General features: G+C 43.3%; 1 protein-coding gene across 2 annotated transcripts in view; it reads right to left on the bottom strand.

Annotated features, from left to right (window-relative positions):
* CREB3L2 (cAMP responsive element binding protein 3 like 2) overlaps positions 1-19007 on the bottom strand; it is a 74876-nt gene that overhangs the window by 15514 nt on the left and 40355 nt on the right. Inside the window, exons 3-8 of one of the 2 annotated variants that reach the window (XM_005527920.3) lie at positions 8777-8943; positions 7099-7186; positions 4931-5112; positions 4101-4247; positions 2326-2384; positions 1147-1215 (exon numbers count right to left, since the gene is read on the bottom strand). In XM_005527920.3, the coding sequence (XP_005527977.1) occupies positions 1147-1215; positions 2326-2384; positions 4101-4247; positions 4931-5112; positions 7099-7186; positions 8777-8943 (712 nt within the window). The remainder of the gene's footprint in view (positions 1-1146; positions 1216-2325; positions 2385-4100; positions 4248-4930; positions 5113-7098; positions 7187-8776; positions 8944-19007) is intronic. The other variant, XM_014256881.2, reaches the window with a different exon arrangement.

Genomic DNA, 19007 nt, shown 5'->3' with positions numbered 1-19007 from the left:
TCTACAGCTGAACCTTTTCTTAAGAGAAGTTGGCTTCAGTACCTTCTGGGACACATTCTGGGTGAGACATCCCTACTCCAGAGCTACAGAACAGTTCCTGGTTCTCTTATGTCAAGCCCTGGAGGACGATATAAGAGGCACAGAAATGGCTTGGCTCTCTTCAAGCAAGCAGCAGATGCCTTTTTGCATGAGCAGTGTGTGGGAGACACTCTCCAGCAAGTCACAGTACTACAGGGTCTGGCTTCATGAAATTAGAGATTGGAACCAGAGATTAGAAACAGCACATGCCACTCAATTAGCAATGCACTGGCTGCCAGATCAGCTCTAGGGCCACTTTCCATGATTGTGGGTCTTATCTTCAAAACCCAGCCTCCTCCCACACTTCAGTGTCACCATCATGTTCCTCCGTAACATTCAAACACCACTGCAAATGCCTCTAGCTGGAAAGTGGCAGGAGTGGGCTCATCTAGTATCTACTCACTGGAATTTGCCACACTGAACATAAACCAGAATTGACACTGCACACTCTCAAGCTAACACCCAATTAAAAGCTTAGTTATTCAACATTTTCTGCCATGTGTCCTTTGAAAAAGCCACTGAGTCACCCATTTCTTCAGAAATGAAGAAGGAAGAAGGTGATTTTCCCCTACAAATGAAGAAAATTCTGGGGTGTGAGATAGTTAGAATGGTGCACAATAATTGCAATGACATCTAGTAGTGCATAAGGAACTAATAATGACTCGTGAGTTTCAGCACTGTCATTTCTCTAAGTGTCATGTCTCAGGTTAAGGCTTCCTAGCAAAACTTCACTAAATAAAGGCAATTAGGAGAGCTGGACTGTAGTGTTTTTTTTGTTTTGTATAACTAATTACATTCCCCTGAGCAGTGGAAGAACTCAGAAAAGAGTGCTAAAAGGTTTCTCAAGCACACCACAGGTGGGGAGGCAGTTTAAAACATGACATCAAAACCTCCATGCTTTACATCCCACTGCAGTCACAATAACTCGCCTTCCACTTCTTTCTCTGACTTGAACCCCATCAGACACAGCTATTGTTCACATTTCAGCTGATCTCTTAACCTCCAGATCTTCACTTTCCATGGTAATAGCCCGCTGCCAAGTGTTGTTTGATGATCTTCATACCTTACCTGTTAGTGTTCTCCAGGACCTCAACCTTCTTACGCAGCTCACTGTTTTCATTTGAGCAGGTCTCAACTCTGGAGACAGCACAGTGAAAGAGAAATATAAAAACATCAGTTATTTATTCAAGTGATTGCAAAACAAGCCAAACTTGCTTTCACTGAGAGCTCTGTGATCTTGCCTACATTTAAGGAGACATTACACCAATGAACTTCAGTCGTAGTATTTGATCACACATTAGTGTGAAACACATAGCAAAAGTTGCATTAGCTGTTTGGCAAATGCCACGCTTCTGAAATCAGAGGCTCAAATTTCAGGTTTATGAGGGTTAATAAGCCACAAGATTGAAGACAGTGCTCAAGACTGTCCCAAGATACTACCCATTTCCAAACGATCCCTGGAAATCCCCTAACTAAAGGAGATTGTCATACAAGATGTAAGAGGACCAAGTAAAATATGTGACTCCTAAGAAGACAAACAGGACCATCCTGAACAGCTTCAAGAATTAAAATGGGAAAAGGAAATAGCCTTGATATCTGGTATACATGAGGTGGAATTTCACAAGAGTAACTCTGAGGAAGCGAGACAGAGCTATAAAGAGACAAGAAAAAAATGGAAATTACATCAGGGATATAACCAAAGATGGTACAAGGGTTTTAACAGAACCATCTGGTGAATTGCATAAGAGTAATACTAGAATATTCATCTCCTGGAAGAAAGATTAATTTGGGATATAAATCACTAACTGGGGGTTTGGCTCCTGCTTGCTAAGGGAAGTTGATGGGTCACATGCTATTTTCCCGAGTCCTGCTTATTTTCCCAGGCAGTCCTGACTCACCCACTTCCTACTTCTGTTTTCATCTGCGCTAGAAGACAGAATATACTCACTCTGGATCCATCTTTCCCTGAACGCTGCCTGTCCTCTAGGCCAACACAGCTACCTGAGGCGAAGGCCAATACAGCTGGGTCTTGCCTAATTTAAGGTGAGAAGTGTTGTTAACAACCTGCTGCAGGCAGGCACAGTCCTGACCCCGACAAGAGGAGCAAGGCCTTTTCTCAGTCACTGCCACGAGATGGCAGCTGGCACTCTGTGCATGGAACTGTCCCAGCAGCCACAGCTGGATCACTTCCCAGTCCCACAAACTAGTGCTATTGGCCTGCTTGAAACAGGAAGGGGGCTGGCTTACTTTTTTTCCAGACTGTCCATGTATTCTTTCTTTTTTCTTCTACTTTCCTGGGCAGAGATCTAAGGAAAAAGGAGGGAAAACACCAAATATTTGCATAGAAAACAAAAGCATCAGAGACAAATTAATAAACTGCTAAAAAGCCACAGTATTATTAGATTCAAGCCTCTGTCTTGTTCTCATTTCTATTCCTGGCAAGCAAAGCACTGACTTGATCTATTTCCACATTCTGAAGCAAGGCTCCTCCTTTCAATCACACAAAAAAGATCATCCCTTGCTAATCTTAAAAAGTAAATCAGACTCATCTGGAGAGAATATCCATGGACAAATACCAAAAGCTGATCCCAGGACAATGTCATGCATCTGGGAGAGGAAAAGCCCATGAATATATTGGAAAGCAGCTTTGCAGACAAGGACATGGGGTCCTGATGAACAAGTCAAACATTTGTCAGCAGTGTGCCCCTGTTGGAAAAGCAGCCAACCAAGTGTGGGTCTGCATCAATGAGACTGTAGCTAGCAGGTCCAGGGGTGGCTCTTCCCACTCTGTTCAGTGGCTCAAAGCCACAGCTGAGTACAGCAGTGTACTCACTCACCATGGCTCAGAAATAAATCCTCTGGATGTACAGAAGCAGACCCAGAGGCAGATCTCTGCTATAATAAGCATGCCAGAGCACATGACATTTCAGGAAAGGCAGAAAAAGCTGGGCTTGTTCAGACTGAAGAAGAGAAAGCCAAGGAGGGAATCCTATTGCTGTCTTCAGCTATCTCATGCAACAAAGATGATGTCTGAGCTCTCAGAGGCACACAGCAAAATGGCAAGAGGCATCAAATACAAGCTGCAGCAAAGGAAATTCCAATAACATATTAGGGATTCTATTTATTTGTTTTTACCACAAGAGTGGCCTAAAATGGGAACACAGCATCCAGAGATACAGGGGACTCATCACCCCTTGGGGCAGTATAACAGGACTGGACAAGACCCTGAGCAACCTACTTTAAGCTGACCCTGCCTTCCAGGCCAGGGCTTTGACCAAAGGACCTCCAGATTTCTCCTCAATATAAATGACTCTGATTCTATGTAAGTGGTACATGAAAGGCACAAGATCACTTCAGAAAATTTTGAAAAAACACATTACGAGACCAAATTTCAATTTATTTCAATTTAATGTGTCCAAATTTACACCTCTATCTGCAAAATCATTAGCAGATTATTAGCAGAATATAATAACCACTGAAGATGTGGTAAAATCCTCTAGAACAAGTGAGCTGGCCAGGTCTGAAAAGAATTTCATTCTTCCCTATCCCCATGTCAGAAGGGAAAAAAAAAAAAAAAGACTTGTAGGGCATTTGATATCTTGGTACCAACTGTACAATGTATTCAGTGAATTCAGTGATCAGAAGACTGGTGCACTGAAATACACATCATATTTTAAAACAGGAAACAGAAAAGAACACCTTCCTCACCAAGCAAATACAGAACTCCTTGCCTACCATAAGGGTAGGATTGTACTGATTTTTAAACGGAGCCAAGCCACAGCAACTTGATACCCTGCATGCTAAATACTCTATTGTTAAAGGGGTCAGGTAAATACCTACTCCGAGGCACACTCACACTGACAGACAATTTGATGGATGTGTTTAGGAACAAAGAAAAGCACTTTGTTAAAAGACAACTTAGAGCATTCAACAGTACCACAGACCATTACTGCAGAATTCTACAGCATTTTTTAAAACGAAGGACAAGCAGGAACCACCCAGCCAAGCTAGCTAACATTTACCTTGTTTTTTATTTTCCTGCGGATTTTCTTTAGAACTTTCTCCTCTGCTTTTGTCAGGGGCAGTTTGGTAGGGATTGGGTAACCCTCTGCAATCAACGTCCTCTTCTCTTCCTCTGTCAGGATGAGGGGGCCAGTCCCCTGTAATTTCTTCAAGGGTCATAGAAATGAAATAAAAGAAAACAGTAAGTGTATACAGTCCTAGAAGAAAAGGTTGTTAGGGAGGAGAGGCTGCAGGTCTCCCACTTCGGAGAGGACCAGAACAGGCTCCTGCAAATGGGAGTGTGTGGAAGACCTTTCAGCTAACTCCTATTCAGAGCTCAAAACTTTGGGACAGGATTCCCTCTAAACAGTTGTTCTTGGCCCAGCTCTGTACACACTGAAGCCAACAGTAAAACTGCCTTTGGCTCTCACAGGGAAAGAGACATGTGAGAAACACTACTGAAAATCCCTCCCTGAAGATCACCACCTGCTAATGACACGACAAGAGGACAGATGCAGGTCTACCAAAGACAGGTCAACCCAGCAGGGCTGGGCCCCAGGGCAAAACACAGTCCATGATGGGATAAACCTGATAACACCAGTGAACTCTGTCTCAGCTTAAAGGAGAGGCACATGCTGTTCCCTGTGGGAACAGAACAGACCAGTGAGCGAGAATTACTGGATCTGCAGTTTTGACCAGAGATGGATTCATTGAAACAATAACAGAAAGCAAATCGTTGTCAAAACCAGTAATTAAAAAAGTTAAAAAAACCCGAAAAAACAAAAACCCCACCAACCAAACAAAAAACAACCCACAGAGATAAATGATGGAGAAAGCCAGCTCAACTTACATGTGGTGCAGTCAGGAGAGGGGAATTGGAGAGCACTGAAGCTGTGCGCGACGCAACCTTAGCTGTGGCCTGGAGCTGGACTGGGCTGGAAGGAGGGAGTGATCGAGCTGGGCTCTGCCCTCCTTCAGAGTCACTGCCATGGCTGCTCGGAGGGGTGGGAGGCAAATGCAGGGGATCCACTGCTAAATGGCACGAGAGACAGAAAGTAACACAGGGGTTTAGGGTGTTGATTTAAATTGCCACTACAGCCGCCGCCACCACCACACAGTCGCCAAGACTCGGAGCGTCTGCGAAAAAATGGATCAAGCAAAAGTGGCAACTTGGAAGAGGTTGGGAGCATGCAGGTCTCCAAAGAAGGAATGAAATGCAGCAGCTATCTTTAGGTTTGACAGACAAAACAGGGCTCTGTGCATATGCTCCAGTCACTTCTACCTACACTTCAGCTCCTTCTTCAAATGCTTTGAGGTTCATGTATAATGTAAAGTACAAGCTCCCTGTTCCTGGGAAACCACATTAACAGAGGGACTCTGAGCCAGCATACTTTCTCTCCAAAAACAATAGTATTTCCTAACTTTGCCGTGGATTAAAGAATTTGCCAGTATTTGCAAGGGAAGGGATGACATCCAAGGAGTTACATGATCAGGAAGAAGAGGAAGGCCTCCTAAGGACATGATTTGGCAGAGCTGAGAAGTGACTGACAACCTAGTGACAGCAAAGGCTTCAATGCACTGATGGAGCTGGAGCAGCACAGGCAGCCACCACAGGAACCTCTCTCACCCTGTCTATCCAACAACCTCAACTGCAGAAAAAAGAACCTGCTCTAGGGCTGTCAAAGCACTGCTTGTGATGAAATGGGTCTGGACCGAGAGCAACAGGACATGTCTCACCTACTCTTATTATTAAATGGACAATTTAGCAGATACTCAAAACAGCCATAACTAAGTCTCTTTTTCTCTGAGCTAAATTTACAGAAATTGGATTTTGAAGTAGGAAGATACAGGGCTAATTTGCCACCTTCCACTTCTGTTATGCTTAGTAAATTTGAGTTGAAAAGATCAAATGGGTGGTGAGGGAGGATGGAAGAAAAATAGTAATAAAAAAGAAATCTATAATACTCTTTTTTTTCTCACATGTTAGCTCTTGCAGTTGTCAGAAGAAGAAACATGTCTGAAAAACAGTAAGGCTCTTAATCCCACAAAGTGAGCAAACAAATCTACACGTGAGTTGAGATACAGCCTTCCCTTTATCCACCTGCTACATCATTTGCTTCTCTCCCTAGAGCAGTACTACTTACCCACAGAAATTAGTTCACTCACAGAATATCAAGTGTTTCTAACTGAAATGCAGTTATCTGCTCAGATTTCACAACAAATATTTGGCTCTTCCAAAGTTTTCTTGGCTTTACCTGCATTTAGCTTTCAGGGATCTTTGCTCCTCCTTCCACATTAGAGAGTAGTATAAAGAGATAATGATTGTTCTTAAAACTAATATACTACAAACAGATTCACCTAATTTTCATCTTCATATAAACTCACATCCTGCTTTTGCATCAGAGATTAAGAGAAAAGTTTCTTATATCTTAACTAAGTCTCCTTAAATTAATTTCTTTTCTATCCTAAATAATCCTGCACTTGAATAATTCAAGCTCCCTTTGGTACAATTATTAATAACCTACAGAGAAAAAGAGATCATTTTCTTTGTGATGAAAAAGTGGGGGGGGAAGGGAAGGTGTGGGAAGGTGGGAAAAGGAAAAGGAAAAGGAAAAGGAAAAGGAAAAGGAAAAGGAAAAGGAAAAGGAAAAGGAAAAGGAAAAGGAAAAGGAAAAGGAAAAGGAAAAGGAAAAGGAAAAGGAAAAGGAAAAGGAAAAGGAAAAGGAAAAGGAAAAGGAAAAGGAAAAGGAAAAGGAAAAGGAAAAGGAAAAGGAAAAGGAAAAGGAAAAGGAAAAGGAAAAGGAAAAGGAAAAGGAAAAGACCTCACATAAAGGCTCAGAGAGACTCTGGATCTTCAACAGCCTGATCAACAGCCTTAGTTGAATCCCTATAAAACAACAGCTTCAGCCTAAAAACTAACATGATGAAGGAGAAATCCAAGTATTTAATCAGGGTGAAGTACATTTATTGTATTTTCTGGACATCTACCCCTACATTTTCATTTGGTATTTAACGGACCTTCCTTAGAAGAGAGGTTCAGGAACTGATCCACTTCATGGGGCTCCAATTTAATCTCTGGAAGAACTTTCTGGGTCAGTGGTTTGATCTATAAAAGAGAAATTAAAACAAGCATGAAAACCTGGGGTACACACCATAAAAATCCTAATAGAAGGACACAAGGATTACTTCTCCATAAATGGAGAGGTTTCCTCTCCCCCTGCTCTGCCAAAGGCAAAGTTTTAACTGCTTTGCACAGTTTGCTAAACGAGGCTACAGAGAATACTGCCCTGACTACTCCCACTATGGCTTTTCTTCCTACTATATTTAGCTAAAATAAAAGATTACTCCTCAGAGATGACATTTCAGACTGAAAGCTAACATGTAACCCACTCAAATTACTTCTCTTAGCAACAGAGCTGCTGCTAGGATGTGCTGGACTGCACGGTCTGTTTGAGCAAGGACAGAAACACCCCTGGGAGTCAGGGAGAGCCTGTTAAAGGCCATTGTCATCTGGCACAAGAGCAAGGTGCCAGTCACTGAGCACCAGGTTTTGGGACCCAAGTCCCTTTCACAGTGCTGGGGAGCAGGAAAAGAGACAGTCACTGCTGAATGAAGTTTGGAAGACACCTGGCTTGCCCCACTGACAGGGCTGTTGCCCAGAGCCTGTCTGTGTGCTACGGTCCCAGGCCTGAGGAAGCCAGTCTGGCACACCAGCGGGTTACCTGCAGCCAAAATCTCTCCCAGCAACCCATGTAATCGATCCATGCAACAGCAATGAGCCACCAGCAAGTCCCACCACTCTGCAAACCACAGCATCCCAAGCTACAGCAGGACTACGTCCTGGGAACAGCACACTCAAGCTAGGAGATAATTATGGGAAACTTGTGCTTAGCTTTTTTCAGTTTCTCCTTAAATAATTTCTGTTGCACAAATTTCTGATCCACATCCAAGTGGAAACATTTATTTTCAGCATATATCAACTCCCTCCAGCCTGGACTGACATTGCATCCTGGGGGCTGACAACAGCTATGCTTCTTCCTCTACTGGCTGGGGACCCTGGTGAGCCACCAGCTGCTGCAGTTCATTCTCCTTAACCCAAGCACCAACCAAACTAAGCTCTTTAGAATGCCCACTGGCTGCTCCAGCTGTGGTCAGAAAAGCATCACAAAGCTCCTTGTGAGGCTGCTTGGTCTCGAAGTGGCAGCAGCTTGAAATGTCAAAGCTTCACATATCTGGCAAAAGTAACTTTGCAGGCAAACAGGGAAACGCTCCAATCAATCCAAACAAGGAGTCTTGTTCTGCTTAGGGGAAGGCACAGCAGCATTAGAGCAAATTCTTACGACAGACACTCAGCTTGTCACAGGCTTGATAGAGCAAGTGGATTAGTCAGTTCAGGTGCAACTGGCTCATTAGAAACTATTCAAATATTTCTACATACCCAAGAGCCCCAAGCTTTGGGGCTAGCACAAAAGACTAAGTTGTATATCCAGCCATTAAGAGCTAAAGATGCAGACAAGTGTTTTGAAACACAAGCTCTTACAGCAATAGTGGGACCAGCAAACACTAAAAATCATTAAAGCAGACTGCAGTGTGCATCCTGAACTGCCAAGCTCTGGCACCAAGGAGGGTACACTGGTGTGCAGCCTTAGGAGAAGCTGCAGCTAACTGTGCAGAGAGAACAGAGAGTCTGCAGTACCAGGACATCTGTCTGTAGTTCAGGCTGTTCCCCCTCCAGCGACGCGGCTGTGACGGTGAGACTGACTGAGGGAGCGAGGCCTGATGTCTCACACAGCCCTGGCTCAGTCTTTATTGAAGCTGGAGTAAACTCTGTAGCCAGACACCATTCCTCATTTTCCAGGTCACCTGCCAGGGAAGGAAATTGGACACCACATGTTTAGATCAGAAACAGAAAGACTACAAATGAAAATAATGTCATTCCTCCTCCAGAGAAGGGAAACACAGAGGACATTTTAAGTCTATCAACAAAACTCTGCCCTTACTATTCAGCTCTCAGTCAATGCAGACAACCATGCCATTTCAGGGCTGTAACCTAATCCTAGCCCCAGGATACACAGAGGAGCATCGAGGAAAGACACAGAGCACTAATCACTGCACATTGCTGAAAGCTGCTAATGCGTAGCAGAACAAGACTAAACAAGCCACTGGGTACAGCAGCCAGGGAGCCATGTCCCAAACAGGCTAATGCCTGCTGACTCAGTTTTATTCCTCCTTCTAGAGATAGCCTTTAGCCAGACTTCTGCTTCTTCTGCTGCCTGCAGTAAGCAAATAGCTCAAATGGTGGGATTATACTTTTAAGAACAAAGTATTTGTCACGCCCTAACTTCATTTTTTTCCCCCAAGGACTCATTTAGTACATGCAAAAGAGGATATAGGTTTTGATGATTTCACAGGAGCAGCAGTGCCATGGTGATCATGTTAATTTCCTCCATACAGCCTCTGGGAAGGCACAGCACAGGATGCATATTTTATCTGGTAGCAATGAAACATGCATCACATGTTGGCAGAATTATCCCCTAACTCCACTTACTGAAAGCTCACTTTCAAGAGTCAAGAGAAAGCCATGAAACTTTTTTCCAGACAAACCTGAAGGGTTTTTGCCCAGCATTGCCAAGAACTGGAAGAAGGTTGGCATGGTAAGTTTAGGTACCTATTTCCATTCACTGTTTGACTTGCTGAAAAAGGACTTACTTTCCCAGGTCTGAAGAATTTGGAAACACTCAACATTTGAAACAATTCTGCAAGGCTATTAACAACTCCTTTTAAAAATACAAAATAATCAAATGCATTTTTGGCAATTGCAATTTGCCTTAGAAAGCTTCCTATTCCAACTGAAAGACTTTAGTCTTTCCTCTTGCAGGAGAATATCCTATACCAGGGGCACTGCATCCCAACTGCATGTGGCACAGTCCTCTGCCACAGACTGAGCAGTCATCATGAGAGGCACATCCGTTAAACAGAGCAACTGGAATCTGAAAGCAAATATACATGAAAGAAAAAAGAGTGCTGATCTTTCGTTCAAAGCTTTCTACTGCCTTCAAACAGATTCTTTACTGTGTATATGAAATGAAAACAGAGAGAGCAATGCATACACCGTAGGGCTGGTAAAAGCTACAGAGCTTTGAATTAGCTGCGTGCTGCACCAACATCCTTGGTGTGCCGTGCCACCAGCATTCTGCAAGGCTACACAAGACCCTTCATTCACAGCTGAGTGTATCAAGCTGCTGAAATGTCACCAGAGTTCAGCTGCAAACAGGTAAGAAAAGTAAGAGTGTGCTTTCAGCCTCTGTGCTGCCGTGTGTCCTTGCTGTTAAGACCACACACGCGCAGAGCACACAGGCACTGGGCAGAAGCTGGGTGCCTGGAAGAAGGGAGAAGAATGTTCATCTCCAGTTCCAGTAATTACTTTGTGGTGGGACCTAACCTCCACCACTGGCAAGGAAGGAGGTAATTTGAGTAAAGACACACCAAGGAATTAAAAATGAAAAATATGTATCCTGTAATCAGAAGCTCAGGAACAGCAAGGCCAGCAGCTCTGCCAGATTTAACTGCAGAGCAAGGGCTAAACACCATATTTAAGCTTCTGCAGAGCTTACTCCAAAGCTTCCTGGGAAATGCAAAAAATTCAAAAATAGAAGTATTTATGGGAAAAAAAATAGGTAGGCTTGTCTAAATATTAACTCAGGAGAGAGGACATTGCTCTTTTTCAACCCTCCCTGAGCCTCTCTACTCACAAACACAAAAGTGCAGCTCCCTCCCAGCTTGCTCTGTATGCATCATTCAGGTAAAACCTTTCAAGTGGTATCTGCCTGGAAATCCAGAGTCCTTTGGCAAATGCAACTTCCAAATGCCTGTTTGTATAACTTGTGTCAAAACTGGCCCCACACCACCTTGTGCAGAGCCTCTGTTTGCTGCCTCCTGCACCTCTGGGTCAAGCTACCCCTGGGGCAGGGCTATTGTGAAGGCCATGGATAAATGAGAGCTATTAGTGAAGCCAGTAATTAGCCCTCAATTTTCTCAAATTTGTATCATCATGAAAGTAGAAAGGAAATCCAGCCAAGGGTGACCAGAAAAACAGGGCATGTTCTCTAAGGCTGCACTTTCTGATGTTTATCACCTCTAATCCCCAGACTCATCACAAATATTCAGCTGTTCTAAGACAGTAAGATATGCTGGCCTTTGGCTGGTCATTTCACTCCTCTGGAATCCATCATTTTACTCCTCTGGAAGCCGACTTTACTAATTAACCTGACACCCCTGCCATCACCACTTAGATCTGCATAAACTACTCGGAGTTATTCTAGGCTTTAAGCCAGTCTAACCAGTTTGTAGGGCTACAGATGGTTTCCAGCGACAACAACACGCTGCGTTTAGCACTGAGATATAATTCTGAAGAACTGCACCTGGCACTTTTTTGACACTGCCTCTCACAATGCCTGGTGACAGCTGTCATTCCAGATGAACAATCCCGTGAAAGGAAGGGATAGAGGACTGGTCAAATCTCACCTTGATACTCTCCTCCCGCACCCCTTTTTCCAAGTTGCTGTTACACATTCCGTACCAGGATCAGGGAGTGTTGTGCTACAGGTTACTTTATTTTGACAAATTCTAGTTTCTGAAGTCACCAACAATTCCCTCCTCTGCTCCAAGGCAGCTACAAGGCCATTTACCACTCTCCTTTCTCTTCTTCCTGAGTGCAACAGGTTGAAATTATCTGAAAATCATTCTTAGTTTACTCTTATAATAGTTCCTTGGCATCTTAGTGTACTCTGCCAAGCGCTTGTACTAGCAGAGCAATGTGGCAACCCTTCTCCCAAAGCCCTTGAGAATGTAACACAAAATCAGAAAAACGTAAGCAAAGAGGAAAAATGGAGCAGGCTAATAGATCAGTGGTCATACAGAGAGGCATGGCACACCCTCCAAGACAGGAGTATGTCTGATGGAGGGTTATAGAGAACCATGGGAGAGGTTTCACAGAACAATGAGAACACAAGTCATTCAGATATAGAAAGAAGAAAGCCCAAACAAGAAGAGATTTAGCTCTCAAAATGGCTAAGGAAACACATCCTAAGTACTGTCACTTTGGCTCTCTCTCTTTAAAAATCTCTTCTCAGGCTTCAAAACAGCTCAGTGCTGAGTAAGTGATCCTGGCTTGTCAGTTCCCTCCCCAGCTGAAATTTTCTACAAACCTCAGAACACCATCATGCAAGGACTGCTCAGATGAATATAATTTCCCTTTACCCACACATCCATAAGTCCATGAATGCTAGGCATTTTGGCACATAGAACATGTCATTTAGGGAGTCCACACAGTACTTAGCAAAATGCCAGCCAACACTCCTGCATGCAGTGCACTAGTGCTGGTAAATCACCCATGTGAACCGAACATTCAGGTTGCAAAGTGCCCAGGTGTTAGGAAATACCTATGAAAGTTTAACTCAGTGTCCTTTTGCACATCATATATACCTAAAATAGGAATGTTTTAATAATGTGACCAATTTCTCTGCAGAATCCGAGCTTTATCCAACAAGCAGAATGCATGGTGCTTCACTAATTGAGAAGATATTCCATGTTCTTTGCACTGTCCCATGCACAGCCTCACCTCTCCTTTACCAAATACAACTCAAAATATGATCCCACAGGGCTATTTAATTCCCTCCTAGGGAAATGCTCCACAACCTGAATTCATTTTCACAGTGGAGCTGAAGATTCAAGTGAGACATGGAGAGACTAAGGCCAAAAAGTAACTAGCAATTTAAAATGTCCAGCTGGAGATAACTGGAATTGGATTTTCAGATTTAGCCCCGTTATTACACTTGATCAAAATCCAGTATGCGCTGAGCTTTCAGGTTGGGCTGTGAGCATCTACCACTGCTGCAAGTTAAACATCAGAGTTTCAACTAAGACATCCAAAAAATCCATTTGTCACAGCCACCCAGGGTTTGTGACACATGCGCCTAAGATCTTCTGTGTCCAAGACTAAAATTACATTTCTTCAGAAAGCTTTTGTGTGCTTATTCTGTCATCAAGCTTGTTCCTCTTCTCCTGAAGACCTGTTTAGCATGCATCTTCCACTGCACACCTCACACACTGTGATGATAATTGTCAACAGAAATGTGCTCCTCTGAGCATCACAGCTGTAGCTGTAATCAGTGTGTGTGATTTAGGCACAAAACCAACAACAGCCGTGTTTTTACATGTCATAATTAATATATACCATTTCTGTGTTTATAAAAAACATTTTTAATATATCTGTATTTATACAGATATTAAAAATTCTACATAGTGTCTTCATAAGACCATGCGCAGCTTTCTAGGATATTCATATCTCTCAGAACTGCAACGTTTTGCTTCTTTTCTTGTTCCATGAACATGTTAAAGAAATGCAGGATAGGAAAAGTGGAAAGATCAAAAATGCTTATTTCAACTGTACAGTTTTTCTAATATCAGAGCTCCTGACAAGTTTTGTTTTCCTTTTCCTATTTCTATCCAACTAATTCCTCAATCTTGTCCATCATACCACCTCCTTTTCTGTGAAAAAGTAGATCTTCTCCAACACTGACTAAATTTCACCCTTTCTGATAAATGTACAGAAAAACAGAACTTGCAAAAATAACTAAAATCGTGTCCCTTGCTCTCCACATTCTTTTCAGCACTCTTCATTAGAGTTTACAGAGACACTTATTGCTGGATAATTAAGTTGCATGTGCATTTATTGTACATTTTTAAATAAATGAGAGATTCACTCTGCATCTCACCCTCATTCACTCATCTCAAGTACAGAGATGCAAGTATCCAGAAAAACAACATGGGTTTCACCTTTTTTCCCCTGCAGTAAGAAGTAAGATAGCACCACTGTGTAAACAACCCACATGAAGGGTATACCACTGAACCCAATCTTCAAGGGGAATAAAAGCCCATACCACCATTACAGATCTCCATCACAGAAAGCAGATGCATGCACTGAATGTCATTTCAAACCAGTGTGCAAATAAGACCTCCAGAACCATCAAGGGATGTATCTTTATTTGTATCACCAGAATGAAGAGGCAGCTTTTGCCTCCATCTTACAGTTCACTGTTCAAGCGATGGGTAAAGTAACTTAGAGAAAAACAAAACTGAGAATTTAAGGAGACCACAGACTATCAAAGTGCACAGGTATCAGAAAAGCCATCTCTGAACAGGGTAATGCAGGAAGTTCCCTAATGAGCCAAAGCCAAGTGTATTTAAATAACCTCCCTCTTCAGCTGTGTCACAGACTCAAACAATAGGGCTCCAACTAACTCCTTTTGGTGCATGCCCCACTCCATGCATGTCACCATGCACCACAGGGCTGGATGCACAGCCCACCTGGCTTCTGCCATGCACGACCATCTGCAGCCTCAGGCTCAGCTCACCACACGCTAATGACACGCTTTGATGCAGATGGTGCTTCAACTGCACCAAGGGTCCCTGTGTGCAAAGCTGGCCTCTGGATACGTGTTCAGTGCTCACCTGAATCTCCCCCTGAGCAGGGAGTGCCTCCATACGTGGAGCAGTAGGATCTAGGGGTGCTCACCAGCTCTCCACCACAGAAGAACAGCTGCCACCTGGGAGCCCGCTAACTGCAAAAGGGAAGGCACCTCTTGGAAGTGGCTCACAAGTTGTTTGTGGGGAAAACAACTGCTTCATCTGTCAGAGAAGCACCTCTGCACCATGAGCCCAAAAAGGCTGCTGATGCATACATTTTGTATGTCCAAGCAGCTGGACACACTACTTGCAGGGAAGAAAGTTCAGTGTCCCCGGCTTTGCTGTCAGAGACTTTCCAGCCTCCCAAAGGCAAACTGGACCTTTCTGGAGGAATAACTGCTTCCTTCCCTATCCCCTGGGTTCCGATGGTTCTCAGTGCCCAGCCCTGGGCTCACATAACACTCCCTGTCAGACACAGGCCCTGTTTATTATGCCTGAAATGCTGAACTCCAACGCCTCTACCTCTCCCCCTCTCTCCTTTGGGAGGTGAGAGCCCACATTCATCGACAAACAGTTCCTCTCACAGATTTCCCAGATGGCATTTCCCCCTCCCGGCGCGCACACACGCTCCCACCGCCAACAATGAAACCGAAGCCCTCAGCACTGCTGCGACAAAAGAGATACTGTTTGACTACCAAACATTGGGGTCCTTTTTAAAGTGCCAGCAAGGGAGAGTTAAATAAAGGGGCAAAGACGAGCAGCAGTGATACACATTAATTACAACACATAGCAAAAATAGCTTTCTTCCTAACAAATGATCATCATTCTACCGGCATCCCCTCTTTGACCAGCATGGAGTCCATGTAAAACCCACAGATAATTTCCATTGCTATCAAAGTTACTAAGATAGAAACAAAGACATATCACCTTTATGTACATGGGAGTCAGGCACAGACTGAGGTGGTAGCTGGATTTACAGCCTTAAAGTTGGATAACATTAAATATTCTATATAGGATAGTGATATTTTAAGGTATGAGAAAGTTATCTACAGAAGCACTGTGGTCAAATAGAAGTTTTCTCTCTCAGGTCTGGATTTTCCTCCTCACACCCCACACAGATGCTGTGAAGGCAGATCTGTATTATGAATTCAACACACATGAAATGGACTTGATGCTCACAGTACATAACTAAGTGAGCACAAGCTGTTAGTGCAACACTACAGAAAAAATGAGATCACTGGTTTCACAAACAGCAGGACTGGAAGTGGGAGGAGTATTCCCATAACAAGCATCATCAGGAAAACTATTCCTGGGAAATCAGTTTCTGTAGTCACTTGACAAAGAGTTTGAAAAAGAAACTGTGAAGTTCCTGTGCTGAGAAAAGCATGGCAACAGCTGAATCTCCAGAAGATTCCACCTCAGGGGAAACACCAAGGAAGTGCAGTTCATTCAGACTGTATCCAAGCAGCAATCAAGAGGGAACTTAATCACAGCCTACAAACACCTAAGGAAAGAGGTTTCAGAGAGCAGATGGCTCTTTAAAAGAAACAAAGGCTAAAATGAGATTTCATCTATGTATAACTGGAAGCTAAAGCAGGCCAGACTGTTCAAATAGAGCTGACAATTATTAACAGTAGCCATAAGTAAAGACCCACCTCCAACTCAAAACTAACATTTCTCAGGCATGCTGCTGCTCAAGTAGGAGTTACAGGGCTGATGCAGAGTGACCTATCGAGTTGTGGACCTTGGATATATAGAAGTTCTAAAATCTCCTCATACTCTGGTATGAATTTAGTTGTTCTCATACAGAGCAAAGCTTTCAGGCACACTGTGTGATCCTTGGGGTATCCTGTGCAGGGCCAGGAACTGGACTTGATGATCCTCATAGGTCCCTTCCAACTCAGAGAATTCTATGATTCTATGACTTTAACACTGTAGATGGTGACAAGGATTGGCTGCTACCTTTCCACATAAAAATCATTCAAATACAGGCTACTCCCACTAATGGCTTTCTCCTTATTTCCTAAATAAATACAAAAGATAAAGAATTACACAGAAAAAAAGTTGCAGGAATATGCTCTAATAGCTTTGGCAGCAACTTTTGAAAGCACAAGTGAATTTCTTTGTTAATTTCCATTTTCTCTAAAATCAGGGCAGCAGAGATTCCCATTTTCATTGTTCAGTGTATTTGGAGAAAGACAGAAGCAGGACATTATACCTCTCTATAGAGAGGCTGTATAAAAAAAAAAAATTATGATTCTCAGATTAGTAATATAACCTACTATAAATAATAAAATTCTTATGACTCACATACATACATATGTTATGTGTGTGAATACATATATAATATTCATATAAAATCTATGAAGACCAAGCTGAGCCTAAGCTCACAGAGGTGCCTCTATGCAAAGAGAGAGCATATGACACTGATTACTGCTTGTGAAATCCATACCTAAGCAGTGGTTTTTCATAGCCCTGCCTGAGATGAGGGATGGATTTATTGTTGAAGGGAAAAAAGTAGGAGCCACGTTTTTGGGGTGTTTGTTTGGTTCATTTGCGTTTCTTATTTGTTTGTGTTTTTCTTTTTCAAAGCATGTAGAGAGATGGACTTAAAGTTTAAAAGTTGAAAAAGAAAATTCAAATTTTAAAAGCACATTGCAGAAAAACATAACCTCAGCAGTAAAAACCCAGTAACAATACAGGTTACAGTCTGGGGCCAGCCCCAGTTTTGGCACAGCTAGGAGTAAAACAGAAACACATCATTTCAGCAATCAGTCTGTCAAACCGTCAGCCAAGACAAGCCTCTTCAAATCCAAAAGTAACTTCAAAGCATTCCTGAGCAGGAAAGCATGAACAGGAGGGGCAGGTGGAGACCCAGACTAGTCTCAAAATCAGAGGCCTCAGGGGACTGGGAAAGGAATGCACCCAGGCACCTGGGCACAGTCTGAGGAGACACAGCATCCAAATGACTGGTCAGCTGTCCACTGCCCTGCCAGGCTCACAAAGTGAAAAACATCAGGAAAATCAAACCCAGCCCTACCACAAAACACCCCCAGCACTTGAACTCATCTCAGAGGATGGAAAGCCCCACAAGATGCTGCAGGCTCTTCCTTCACATTCCTGCTACACACCAGCCCCTCAGTATTACCTGTACTCAGCTGTCACCCATGTATCTCACACGTCCCAAACAAGGGACAGCCACTGTCTTTTTGCTGTTTGTGCCCACAGCCAACAAGATCAAGCACGGGCGGGCAGGGAGGGAGCCTACACTCCTGTCTCAAGTCACAAGGAGAATAACCATAGTGCCTGCTGAAACTTGGATCTTGCCTTGCTCCTGGCTGTCTGACCCACAGCCCTTCCTTTCTAAAAGGCTGCAGAGACCACAGCAGAAAATTAGGCTGTGGATGAGCTTTCTCTGTTTCTTTACAGCTGTCAGAAATGAATCTGTGCCTCAAAAGGCTGTGATGAGATCTCCCTTACCCATCAGCCCTATTCTCAGTCTGACCTCTCAGCTCCTTCACGTCCTTTCAAGAGCATTTTCCACTCTGCAGCTACCCACTGCCCTTCTCCACAGCCACCCTACAATTGTTCCAAAAACCCCAGGGCTCAAAACCAGAAAGCAGAAACCTGGTGGGAGAGAGGTGGCGGTGCAGCTGGTGTGGACAGTTTGTAAACAGGACACAGCCTCCTTTTTCCATGCTGCAGCCTGAAGCCCTCCCCAGGCCATAAGTCCTATTTACCAGTTCAGGCAAACAAAAGTGATCAGCCAGCTGCAAGCAGACAGGTCAAGCCTGTAAATCTCTCTCCCTCTAGTATCTTTAAAGTTTATGCAAAACTGAATCTAAGAATAGATTCTAGTCATGGGGAGAAACCAAATAATGCATTAAATGCCAGATGTCTTGTACACATGTGCTTTAAAACTGACACCTTCAGAGAGCCCACACTAGCAACAGGCTGCAAGTATTCAAAGAAGTTATCCTGTAGAAAGCTGGGGAAATGGCCTCAATACAATGAAGTCAGAAGAGTAAGTGGGGAAAGCCAATGTTTGGACCTTGACTTTATGGCCACTTATATGTGCTCTCACATTGAACTTTAACAGGACTTCTCAGAAAAGTTAAACCCAGGCTTATGAGTTTCCTAGGTTTTATAGTTCTAGCTCCTTTTAGAAAAACTTTATATAAAATTTACAATTACAGGAATAGGTCAACTCAGCAGTTGCAGAAATTACGGTAATGGCCAGGCAGTGGCCAGAAAGAAACAGCTCACAGCAGAAATTACTCGTTCCCCTGCAGGAGTGGCCAGGAAAATGGAATCAGAGCAAACAATCACTTCACCATAATGGCTGAGAGGAAACATCAAATAAAATTTTAATAAGGTGGTGGGAGACTTGGGGGGAAAAAACAAAAGATGGAAATGGACATCGAAGGGCTTAAACCTGTCTTGAAGATCATGTGCTGAAC

The sequence above is a fragment of the Pseudopodoces humilis genome, chromosome 5 (genome assembly GCF_049639895.1).
Source record: "Pseudopodoces humilis isolate 2021_Gansu_Grassland_sample_001 chromosome 5, ASM4963989v1, whole genome shotgun sequence".
NCBI lineage: Eukaryota > Metazoa > Chordata > Aves > Passeriformes > Paridae > Pseudopodoces > Pseudopodoces humilis.
This window is presented reverse-complemented; position numbering and strand designations above follow the sequence as displayed.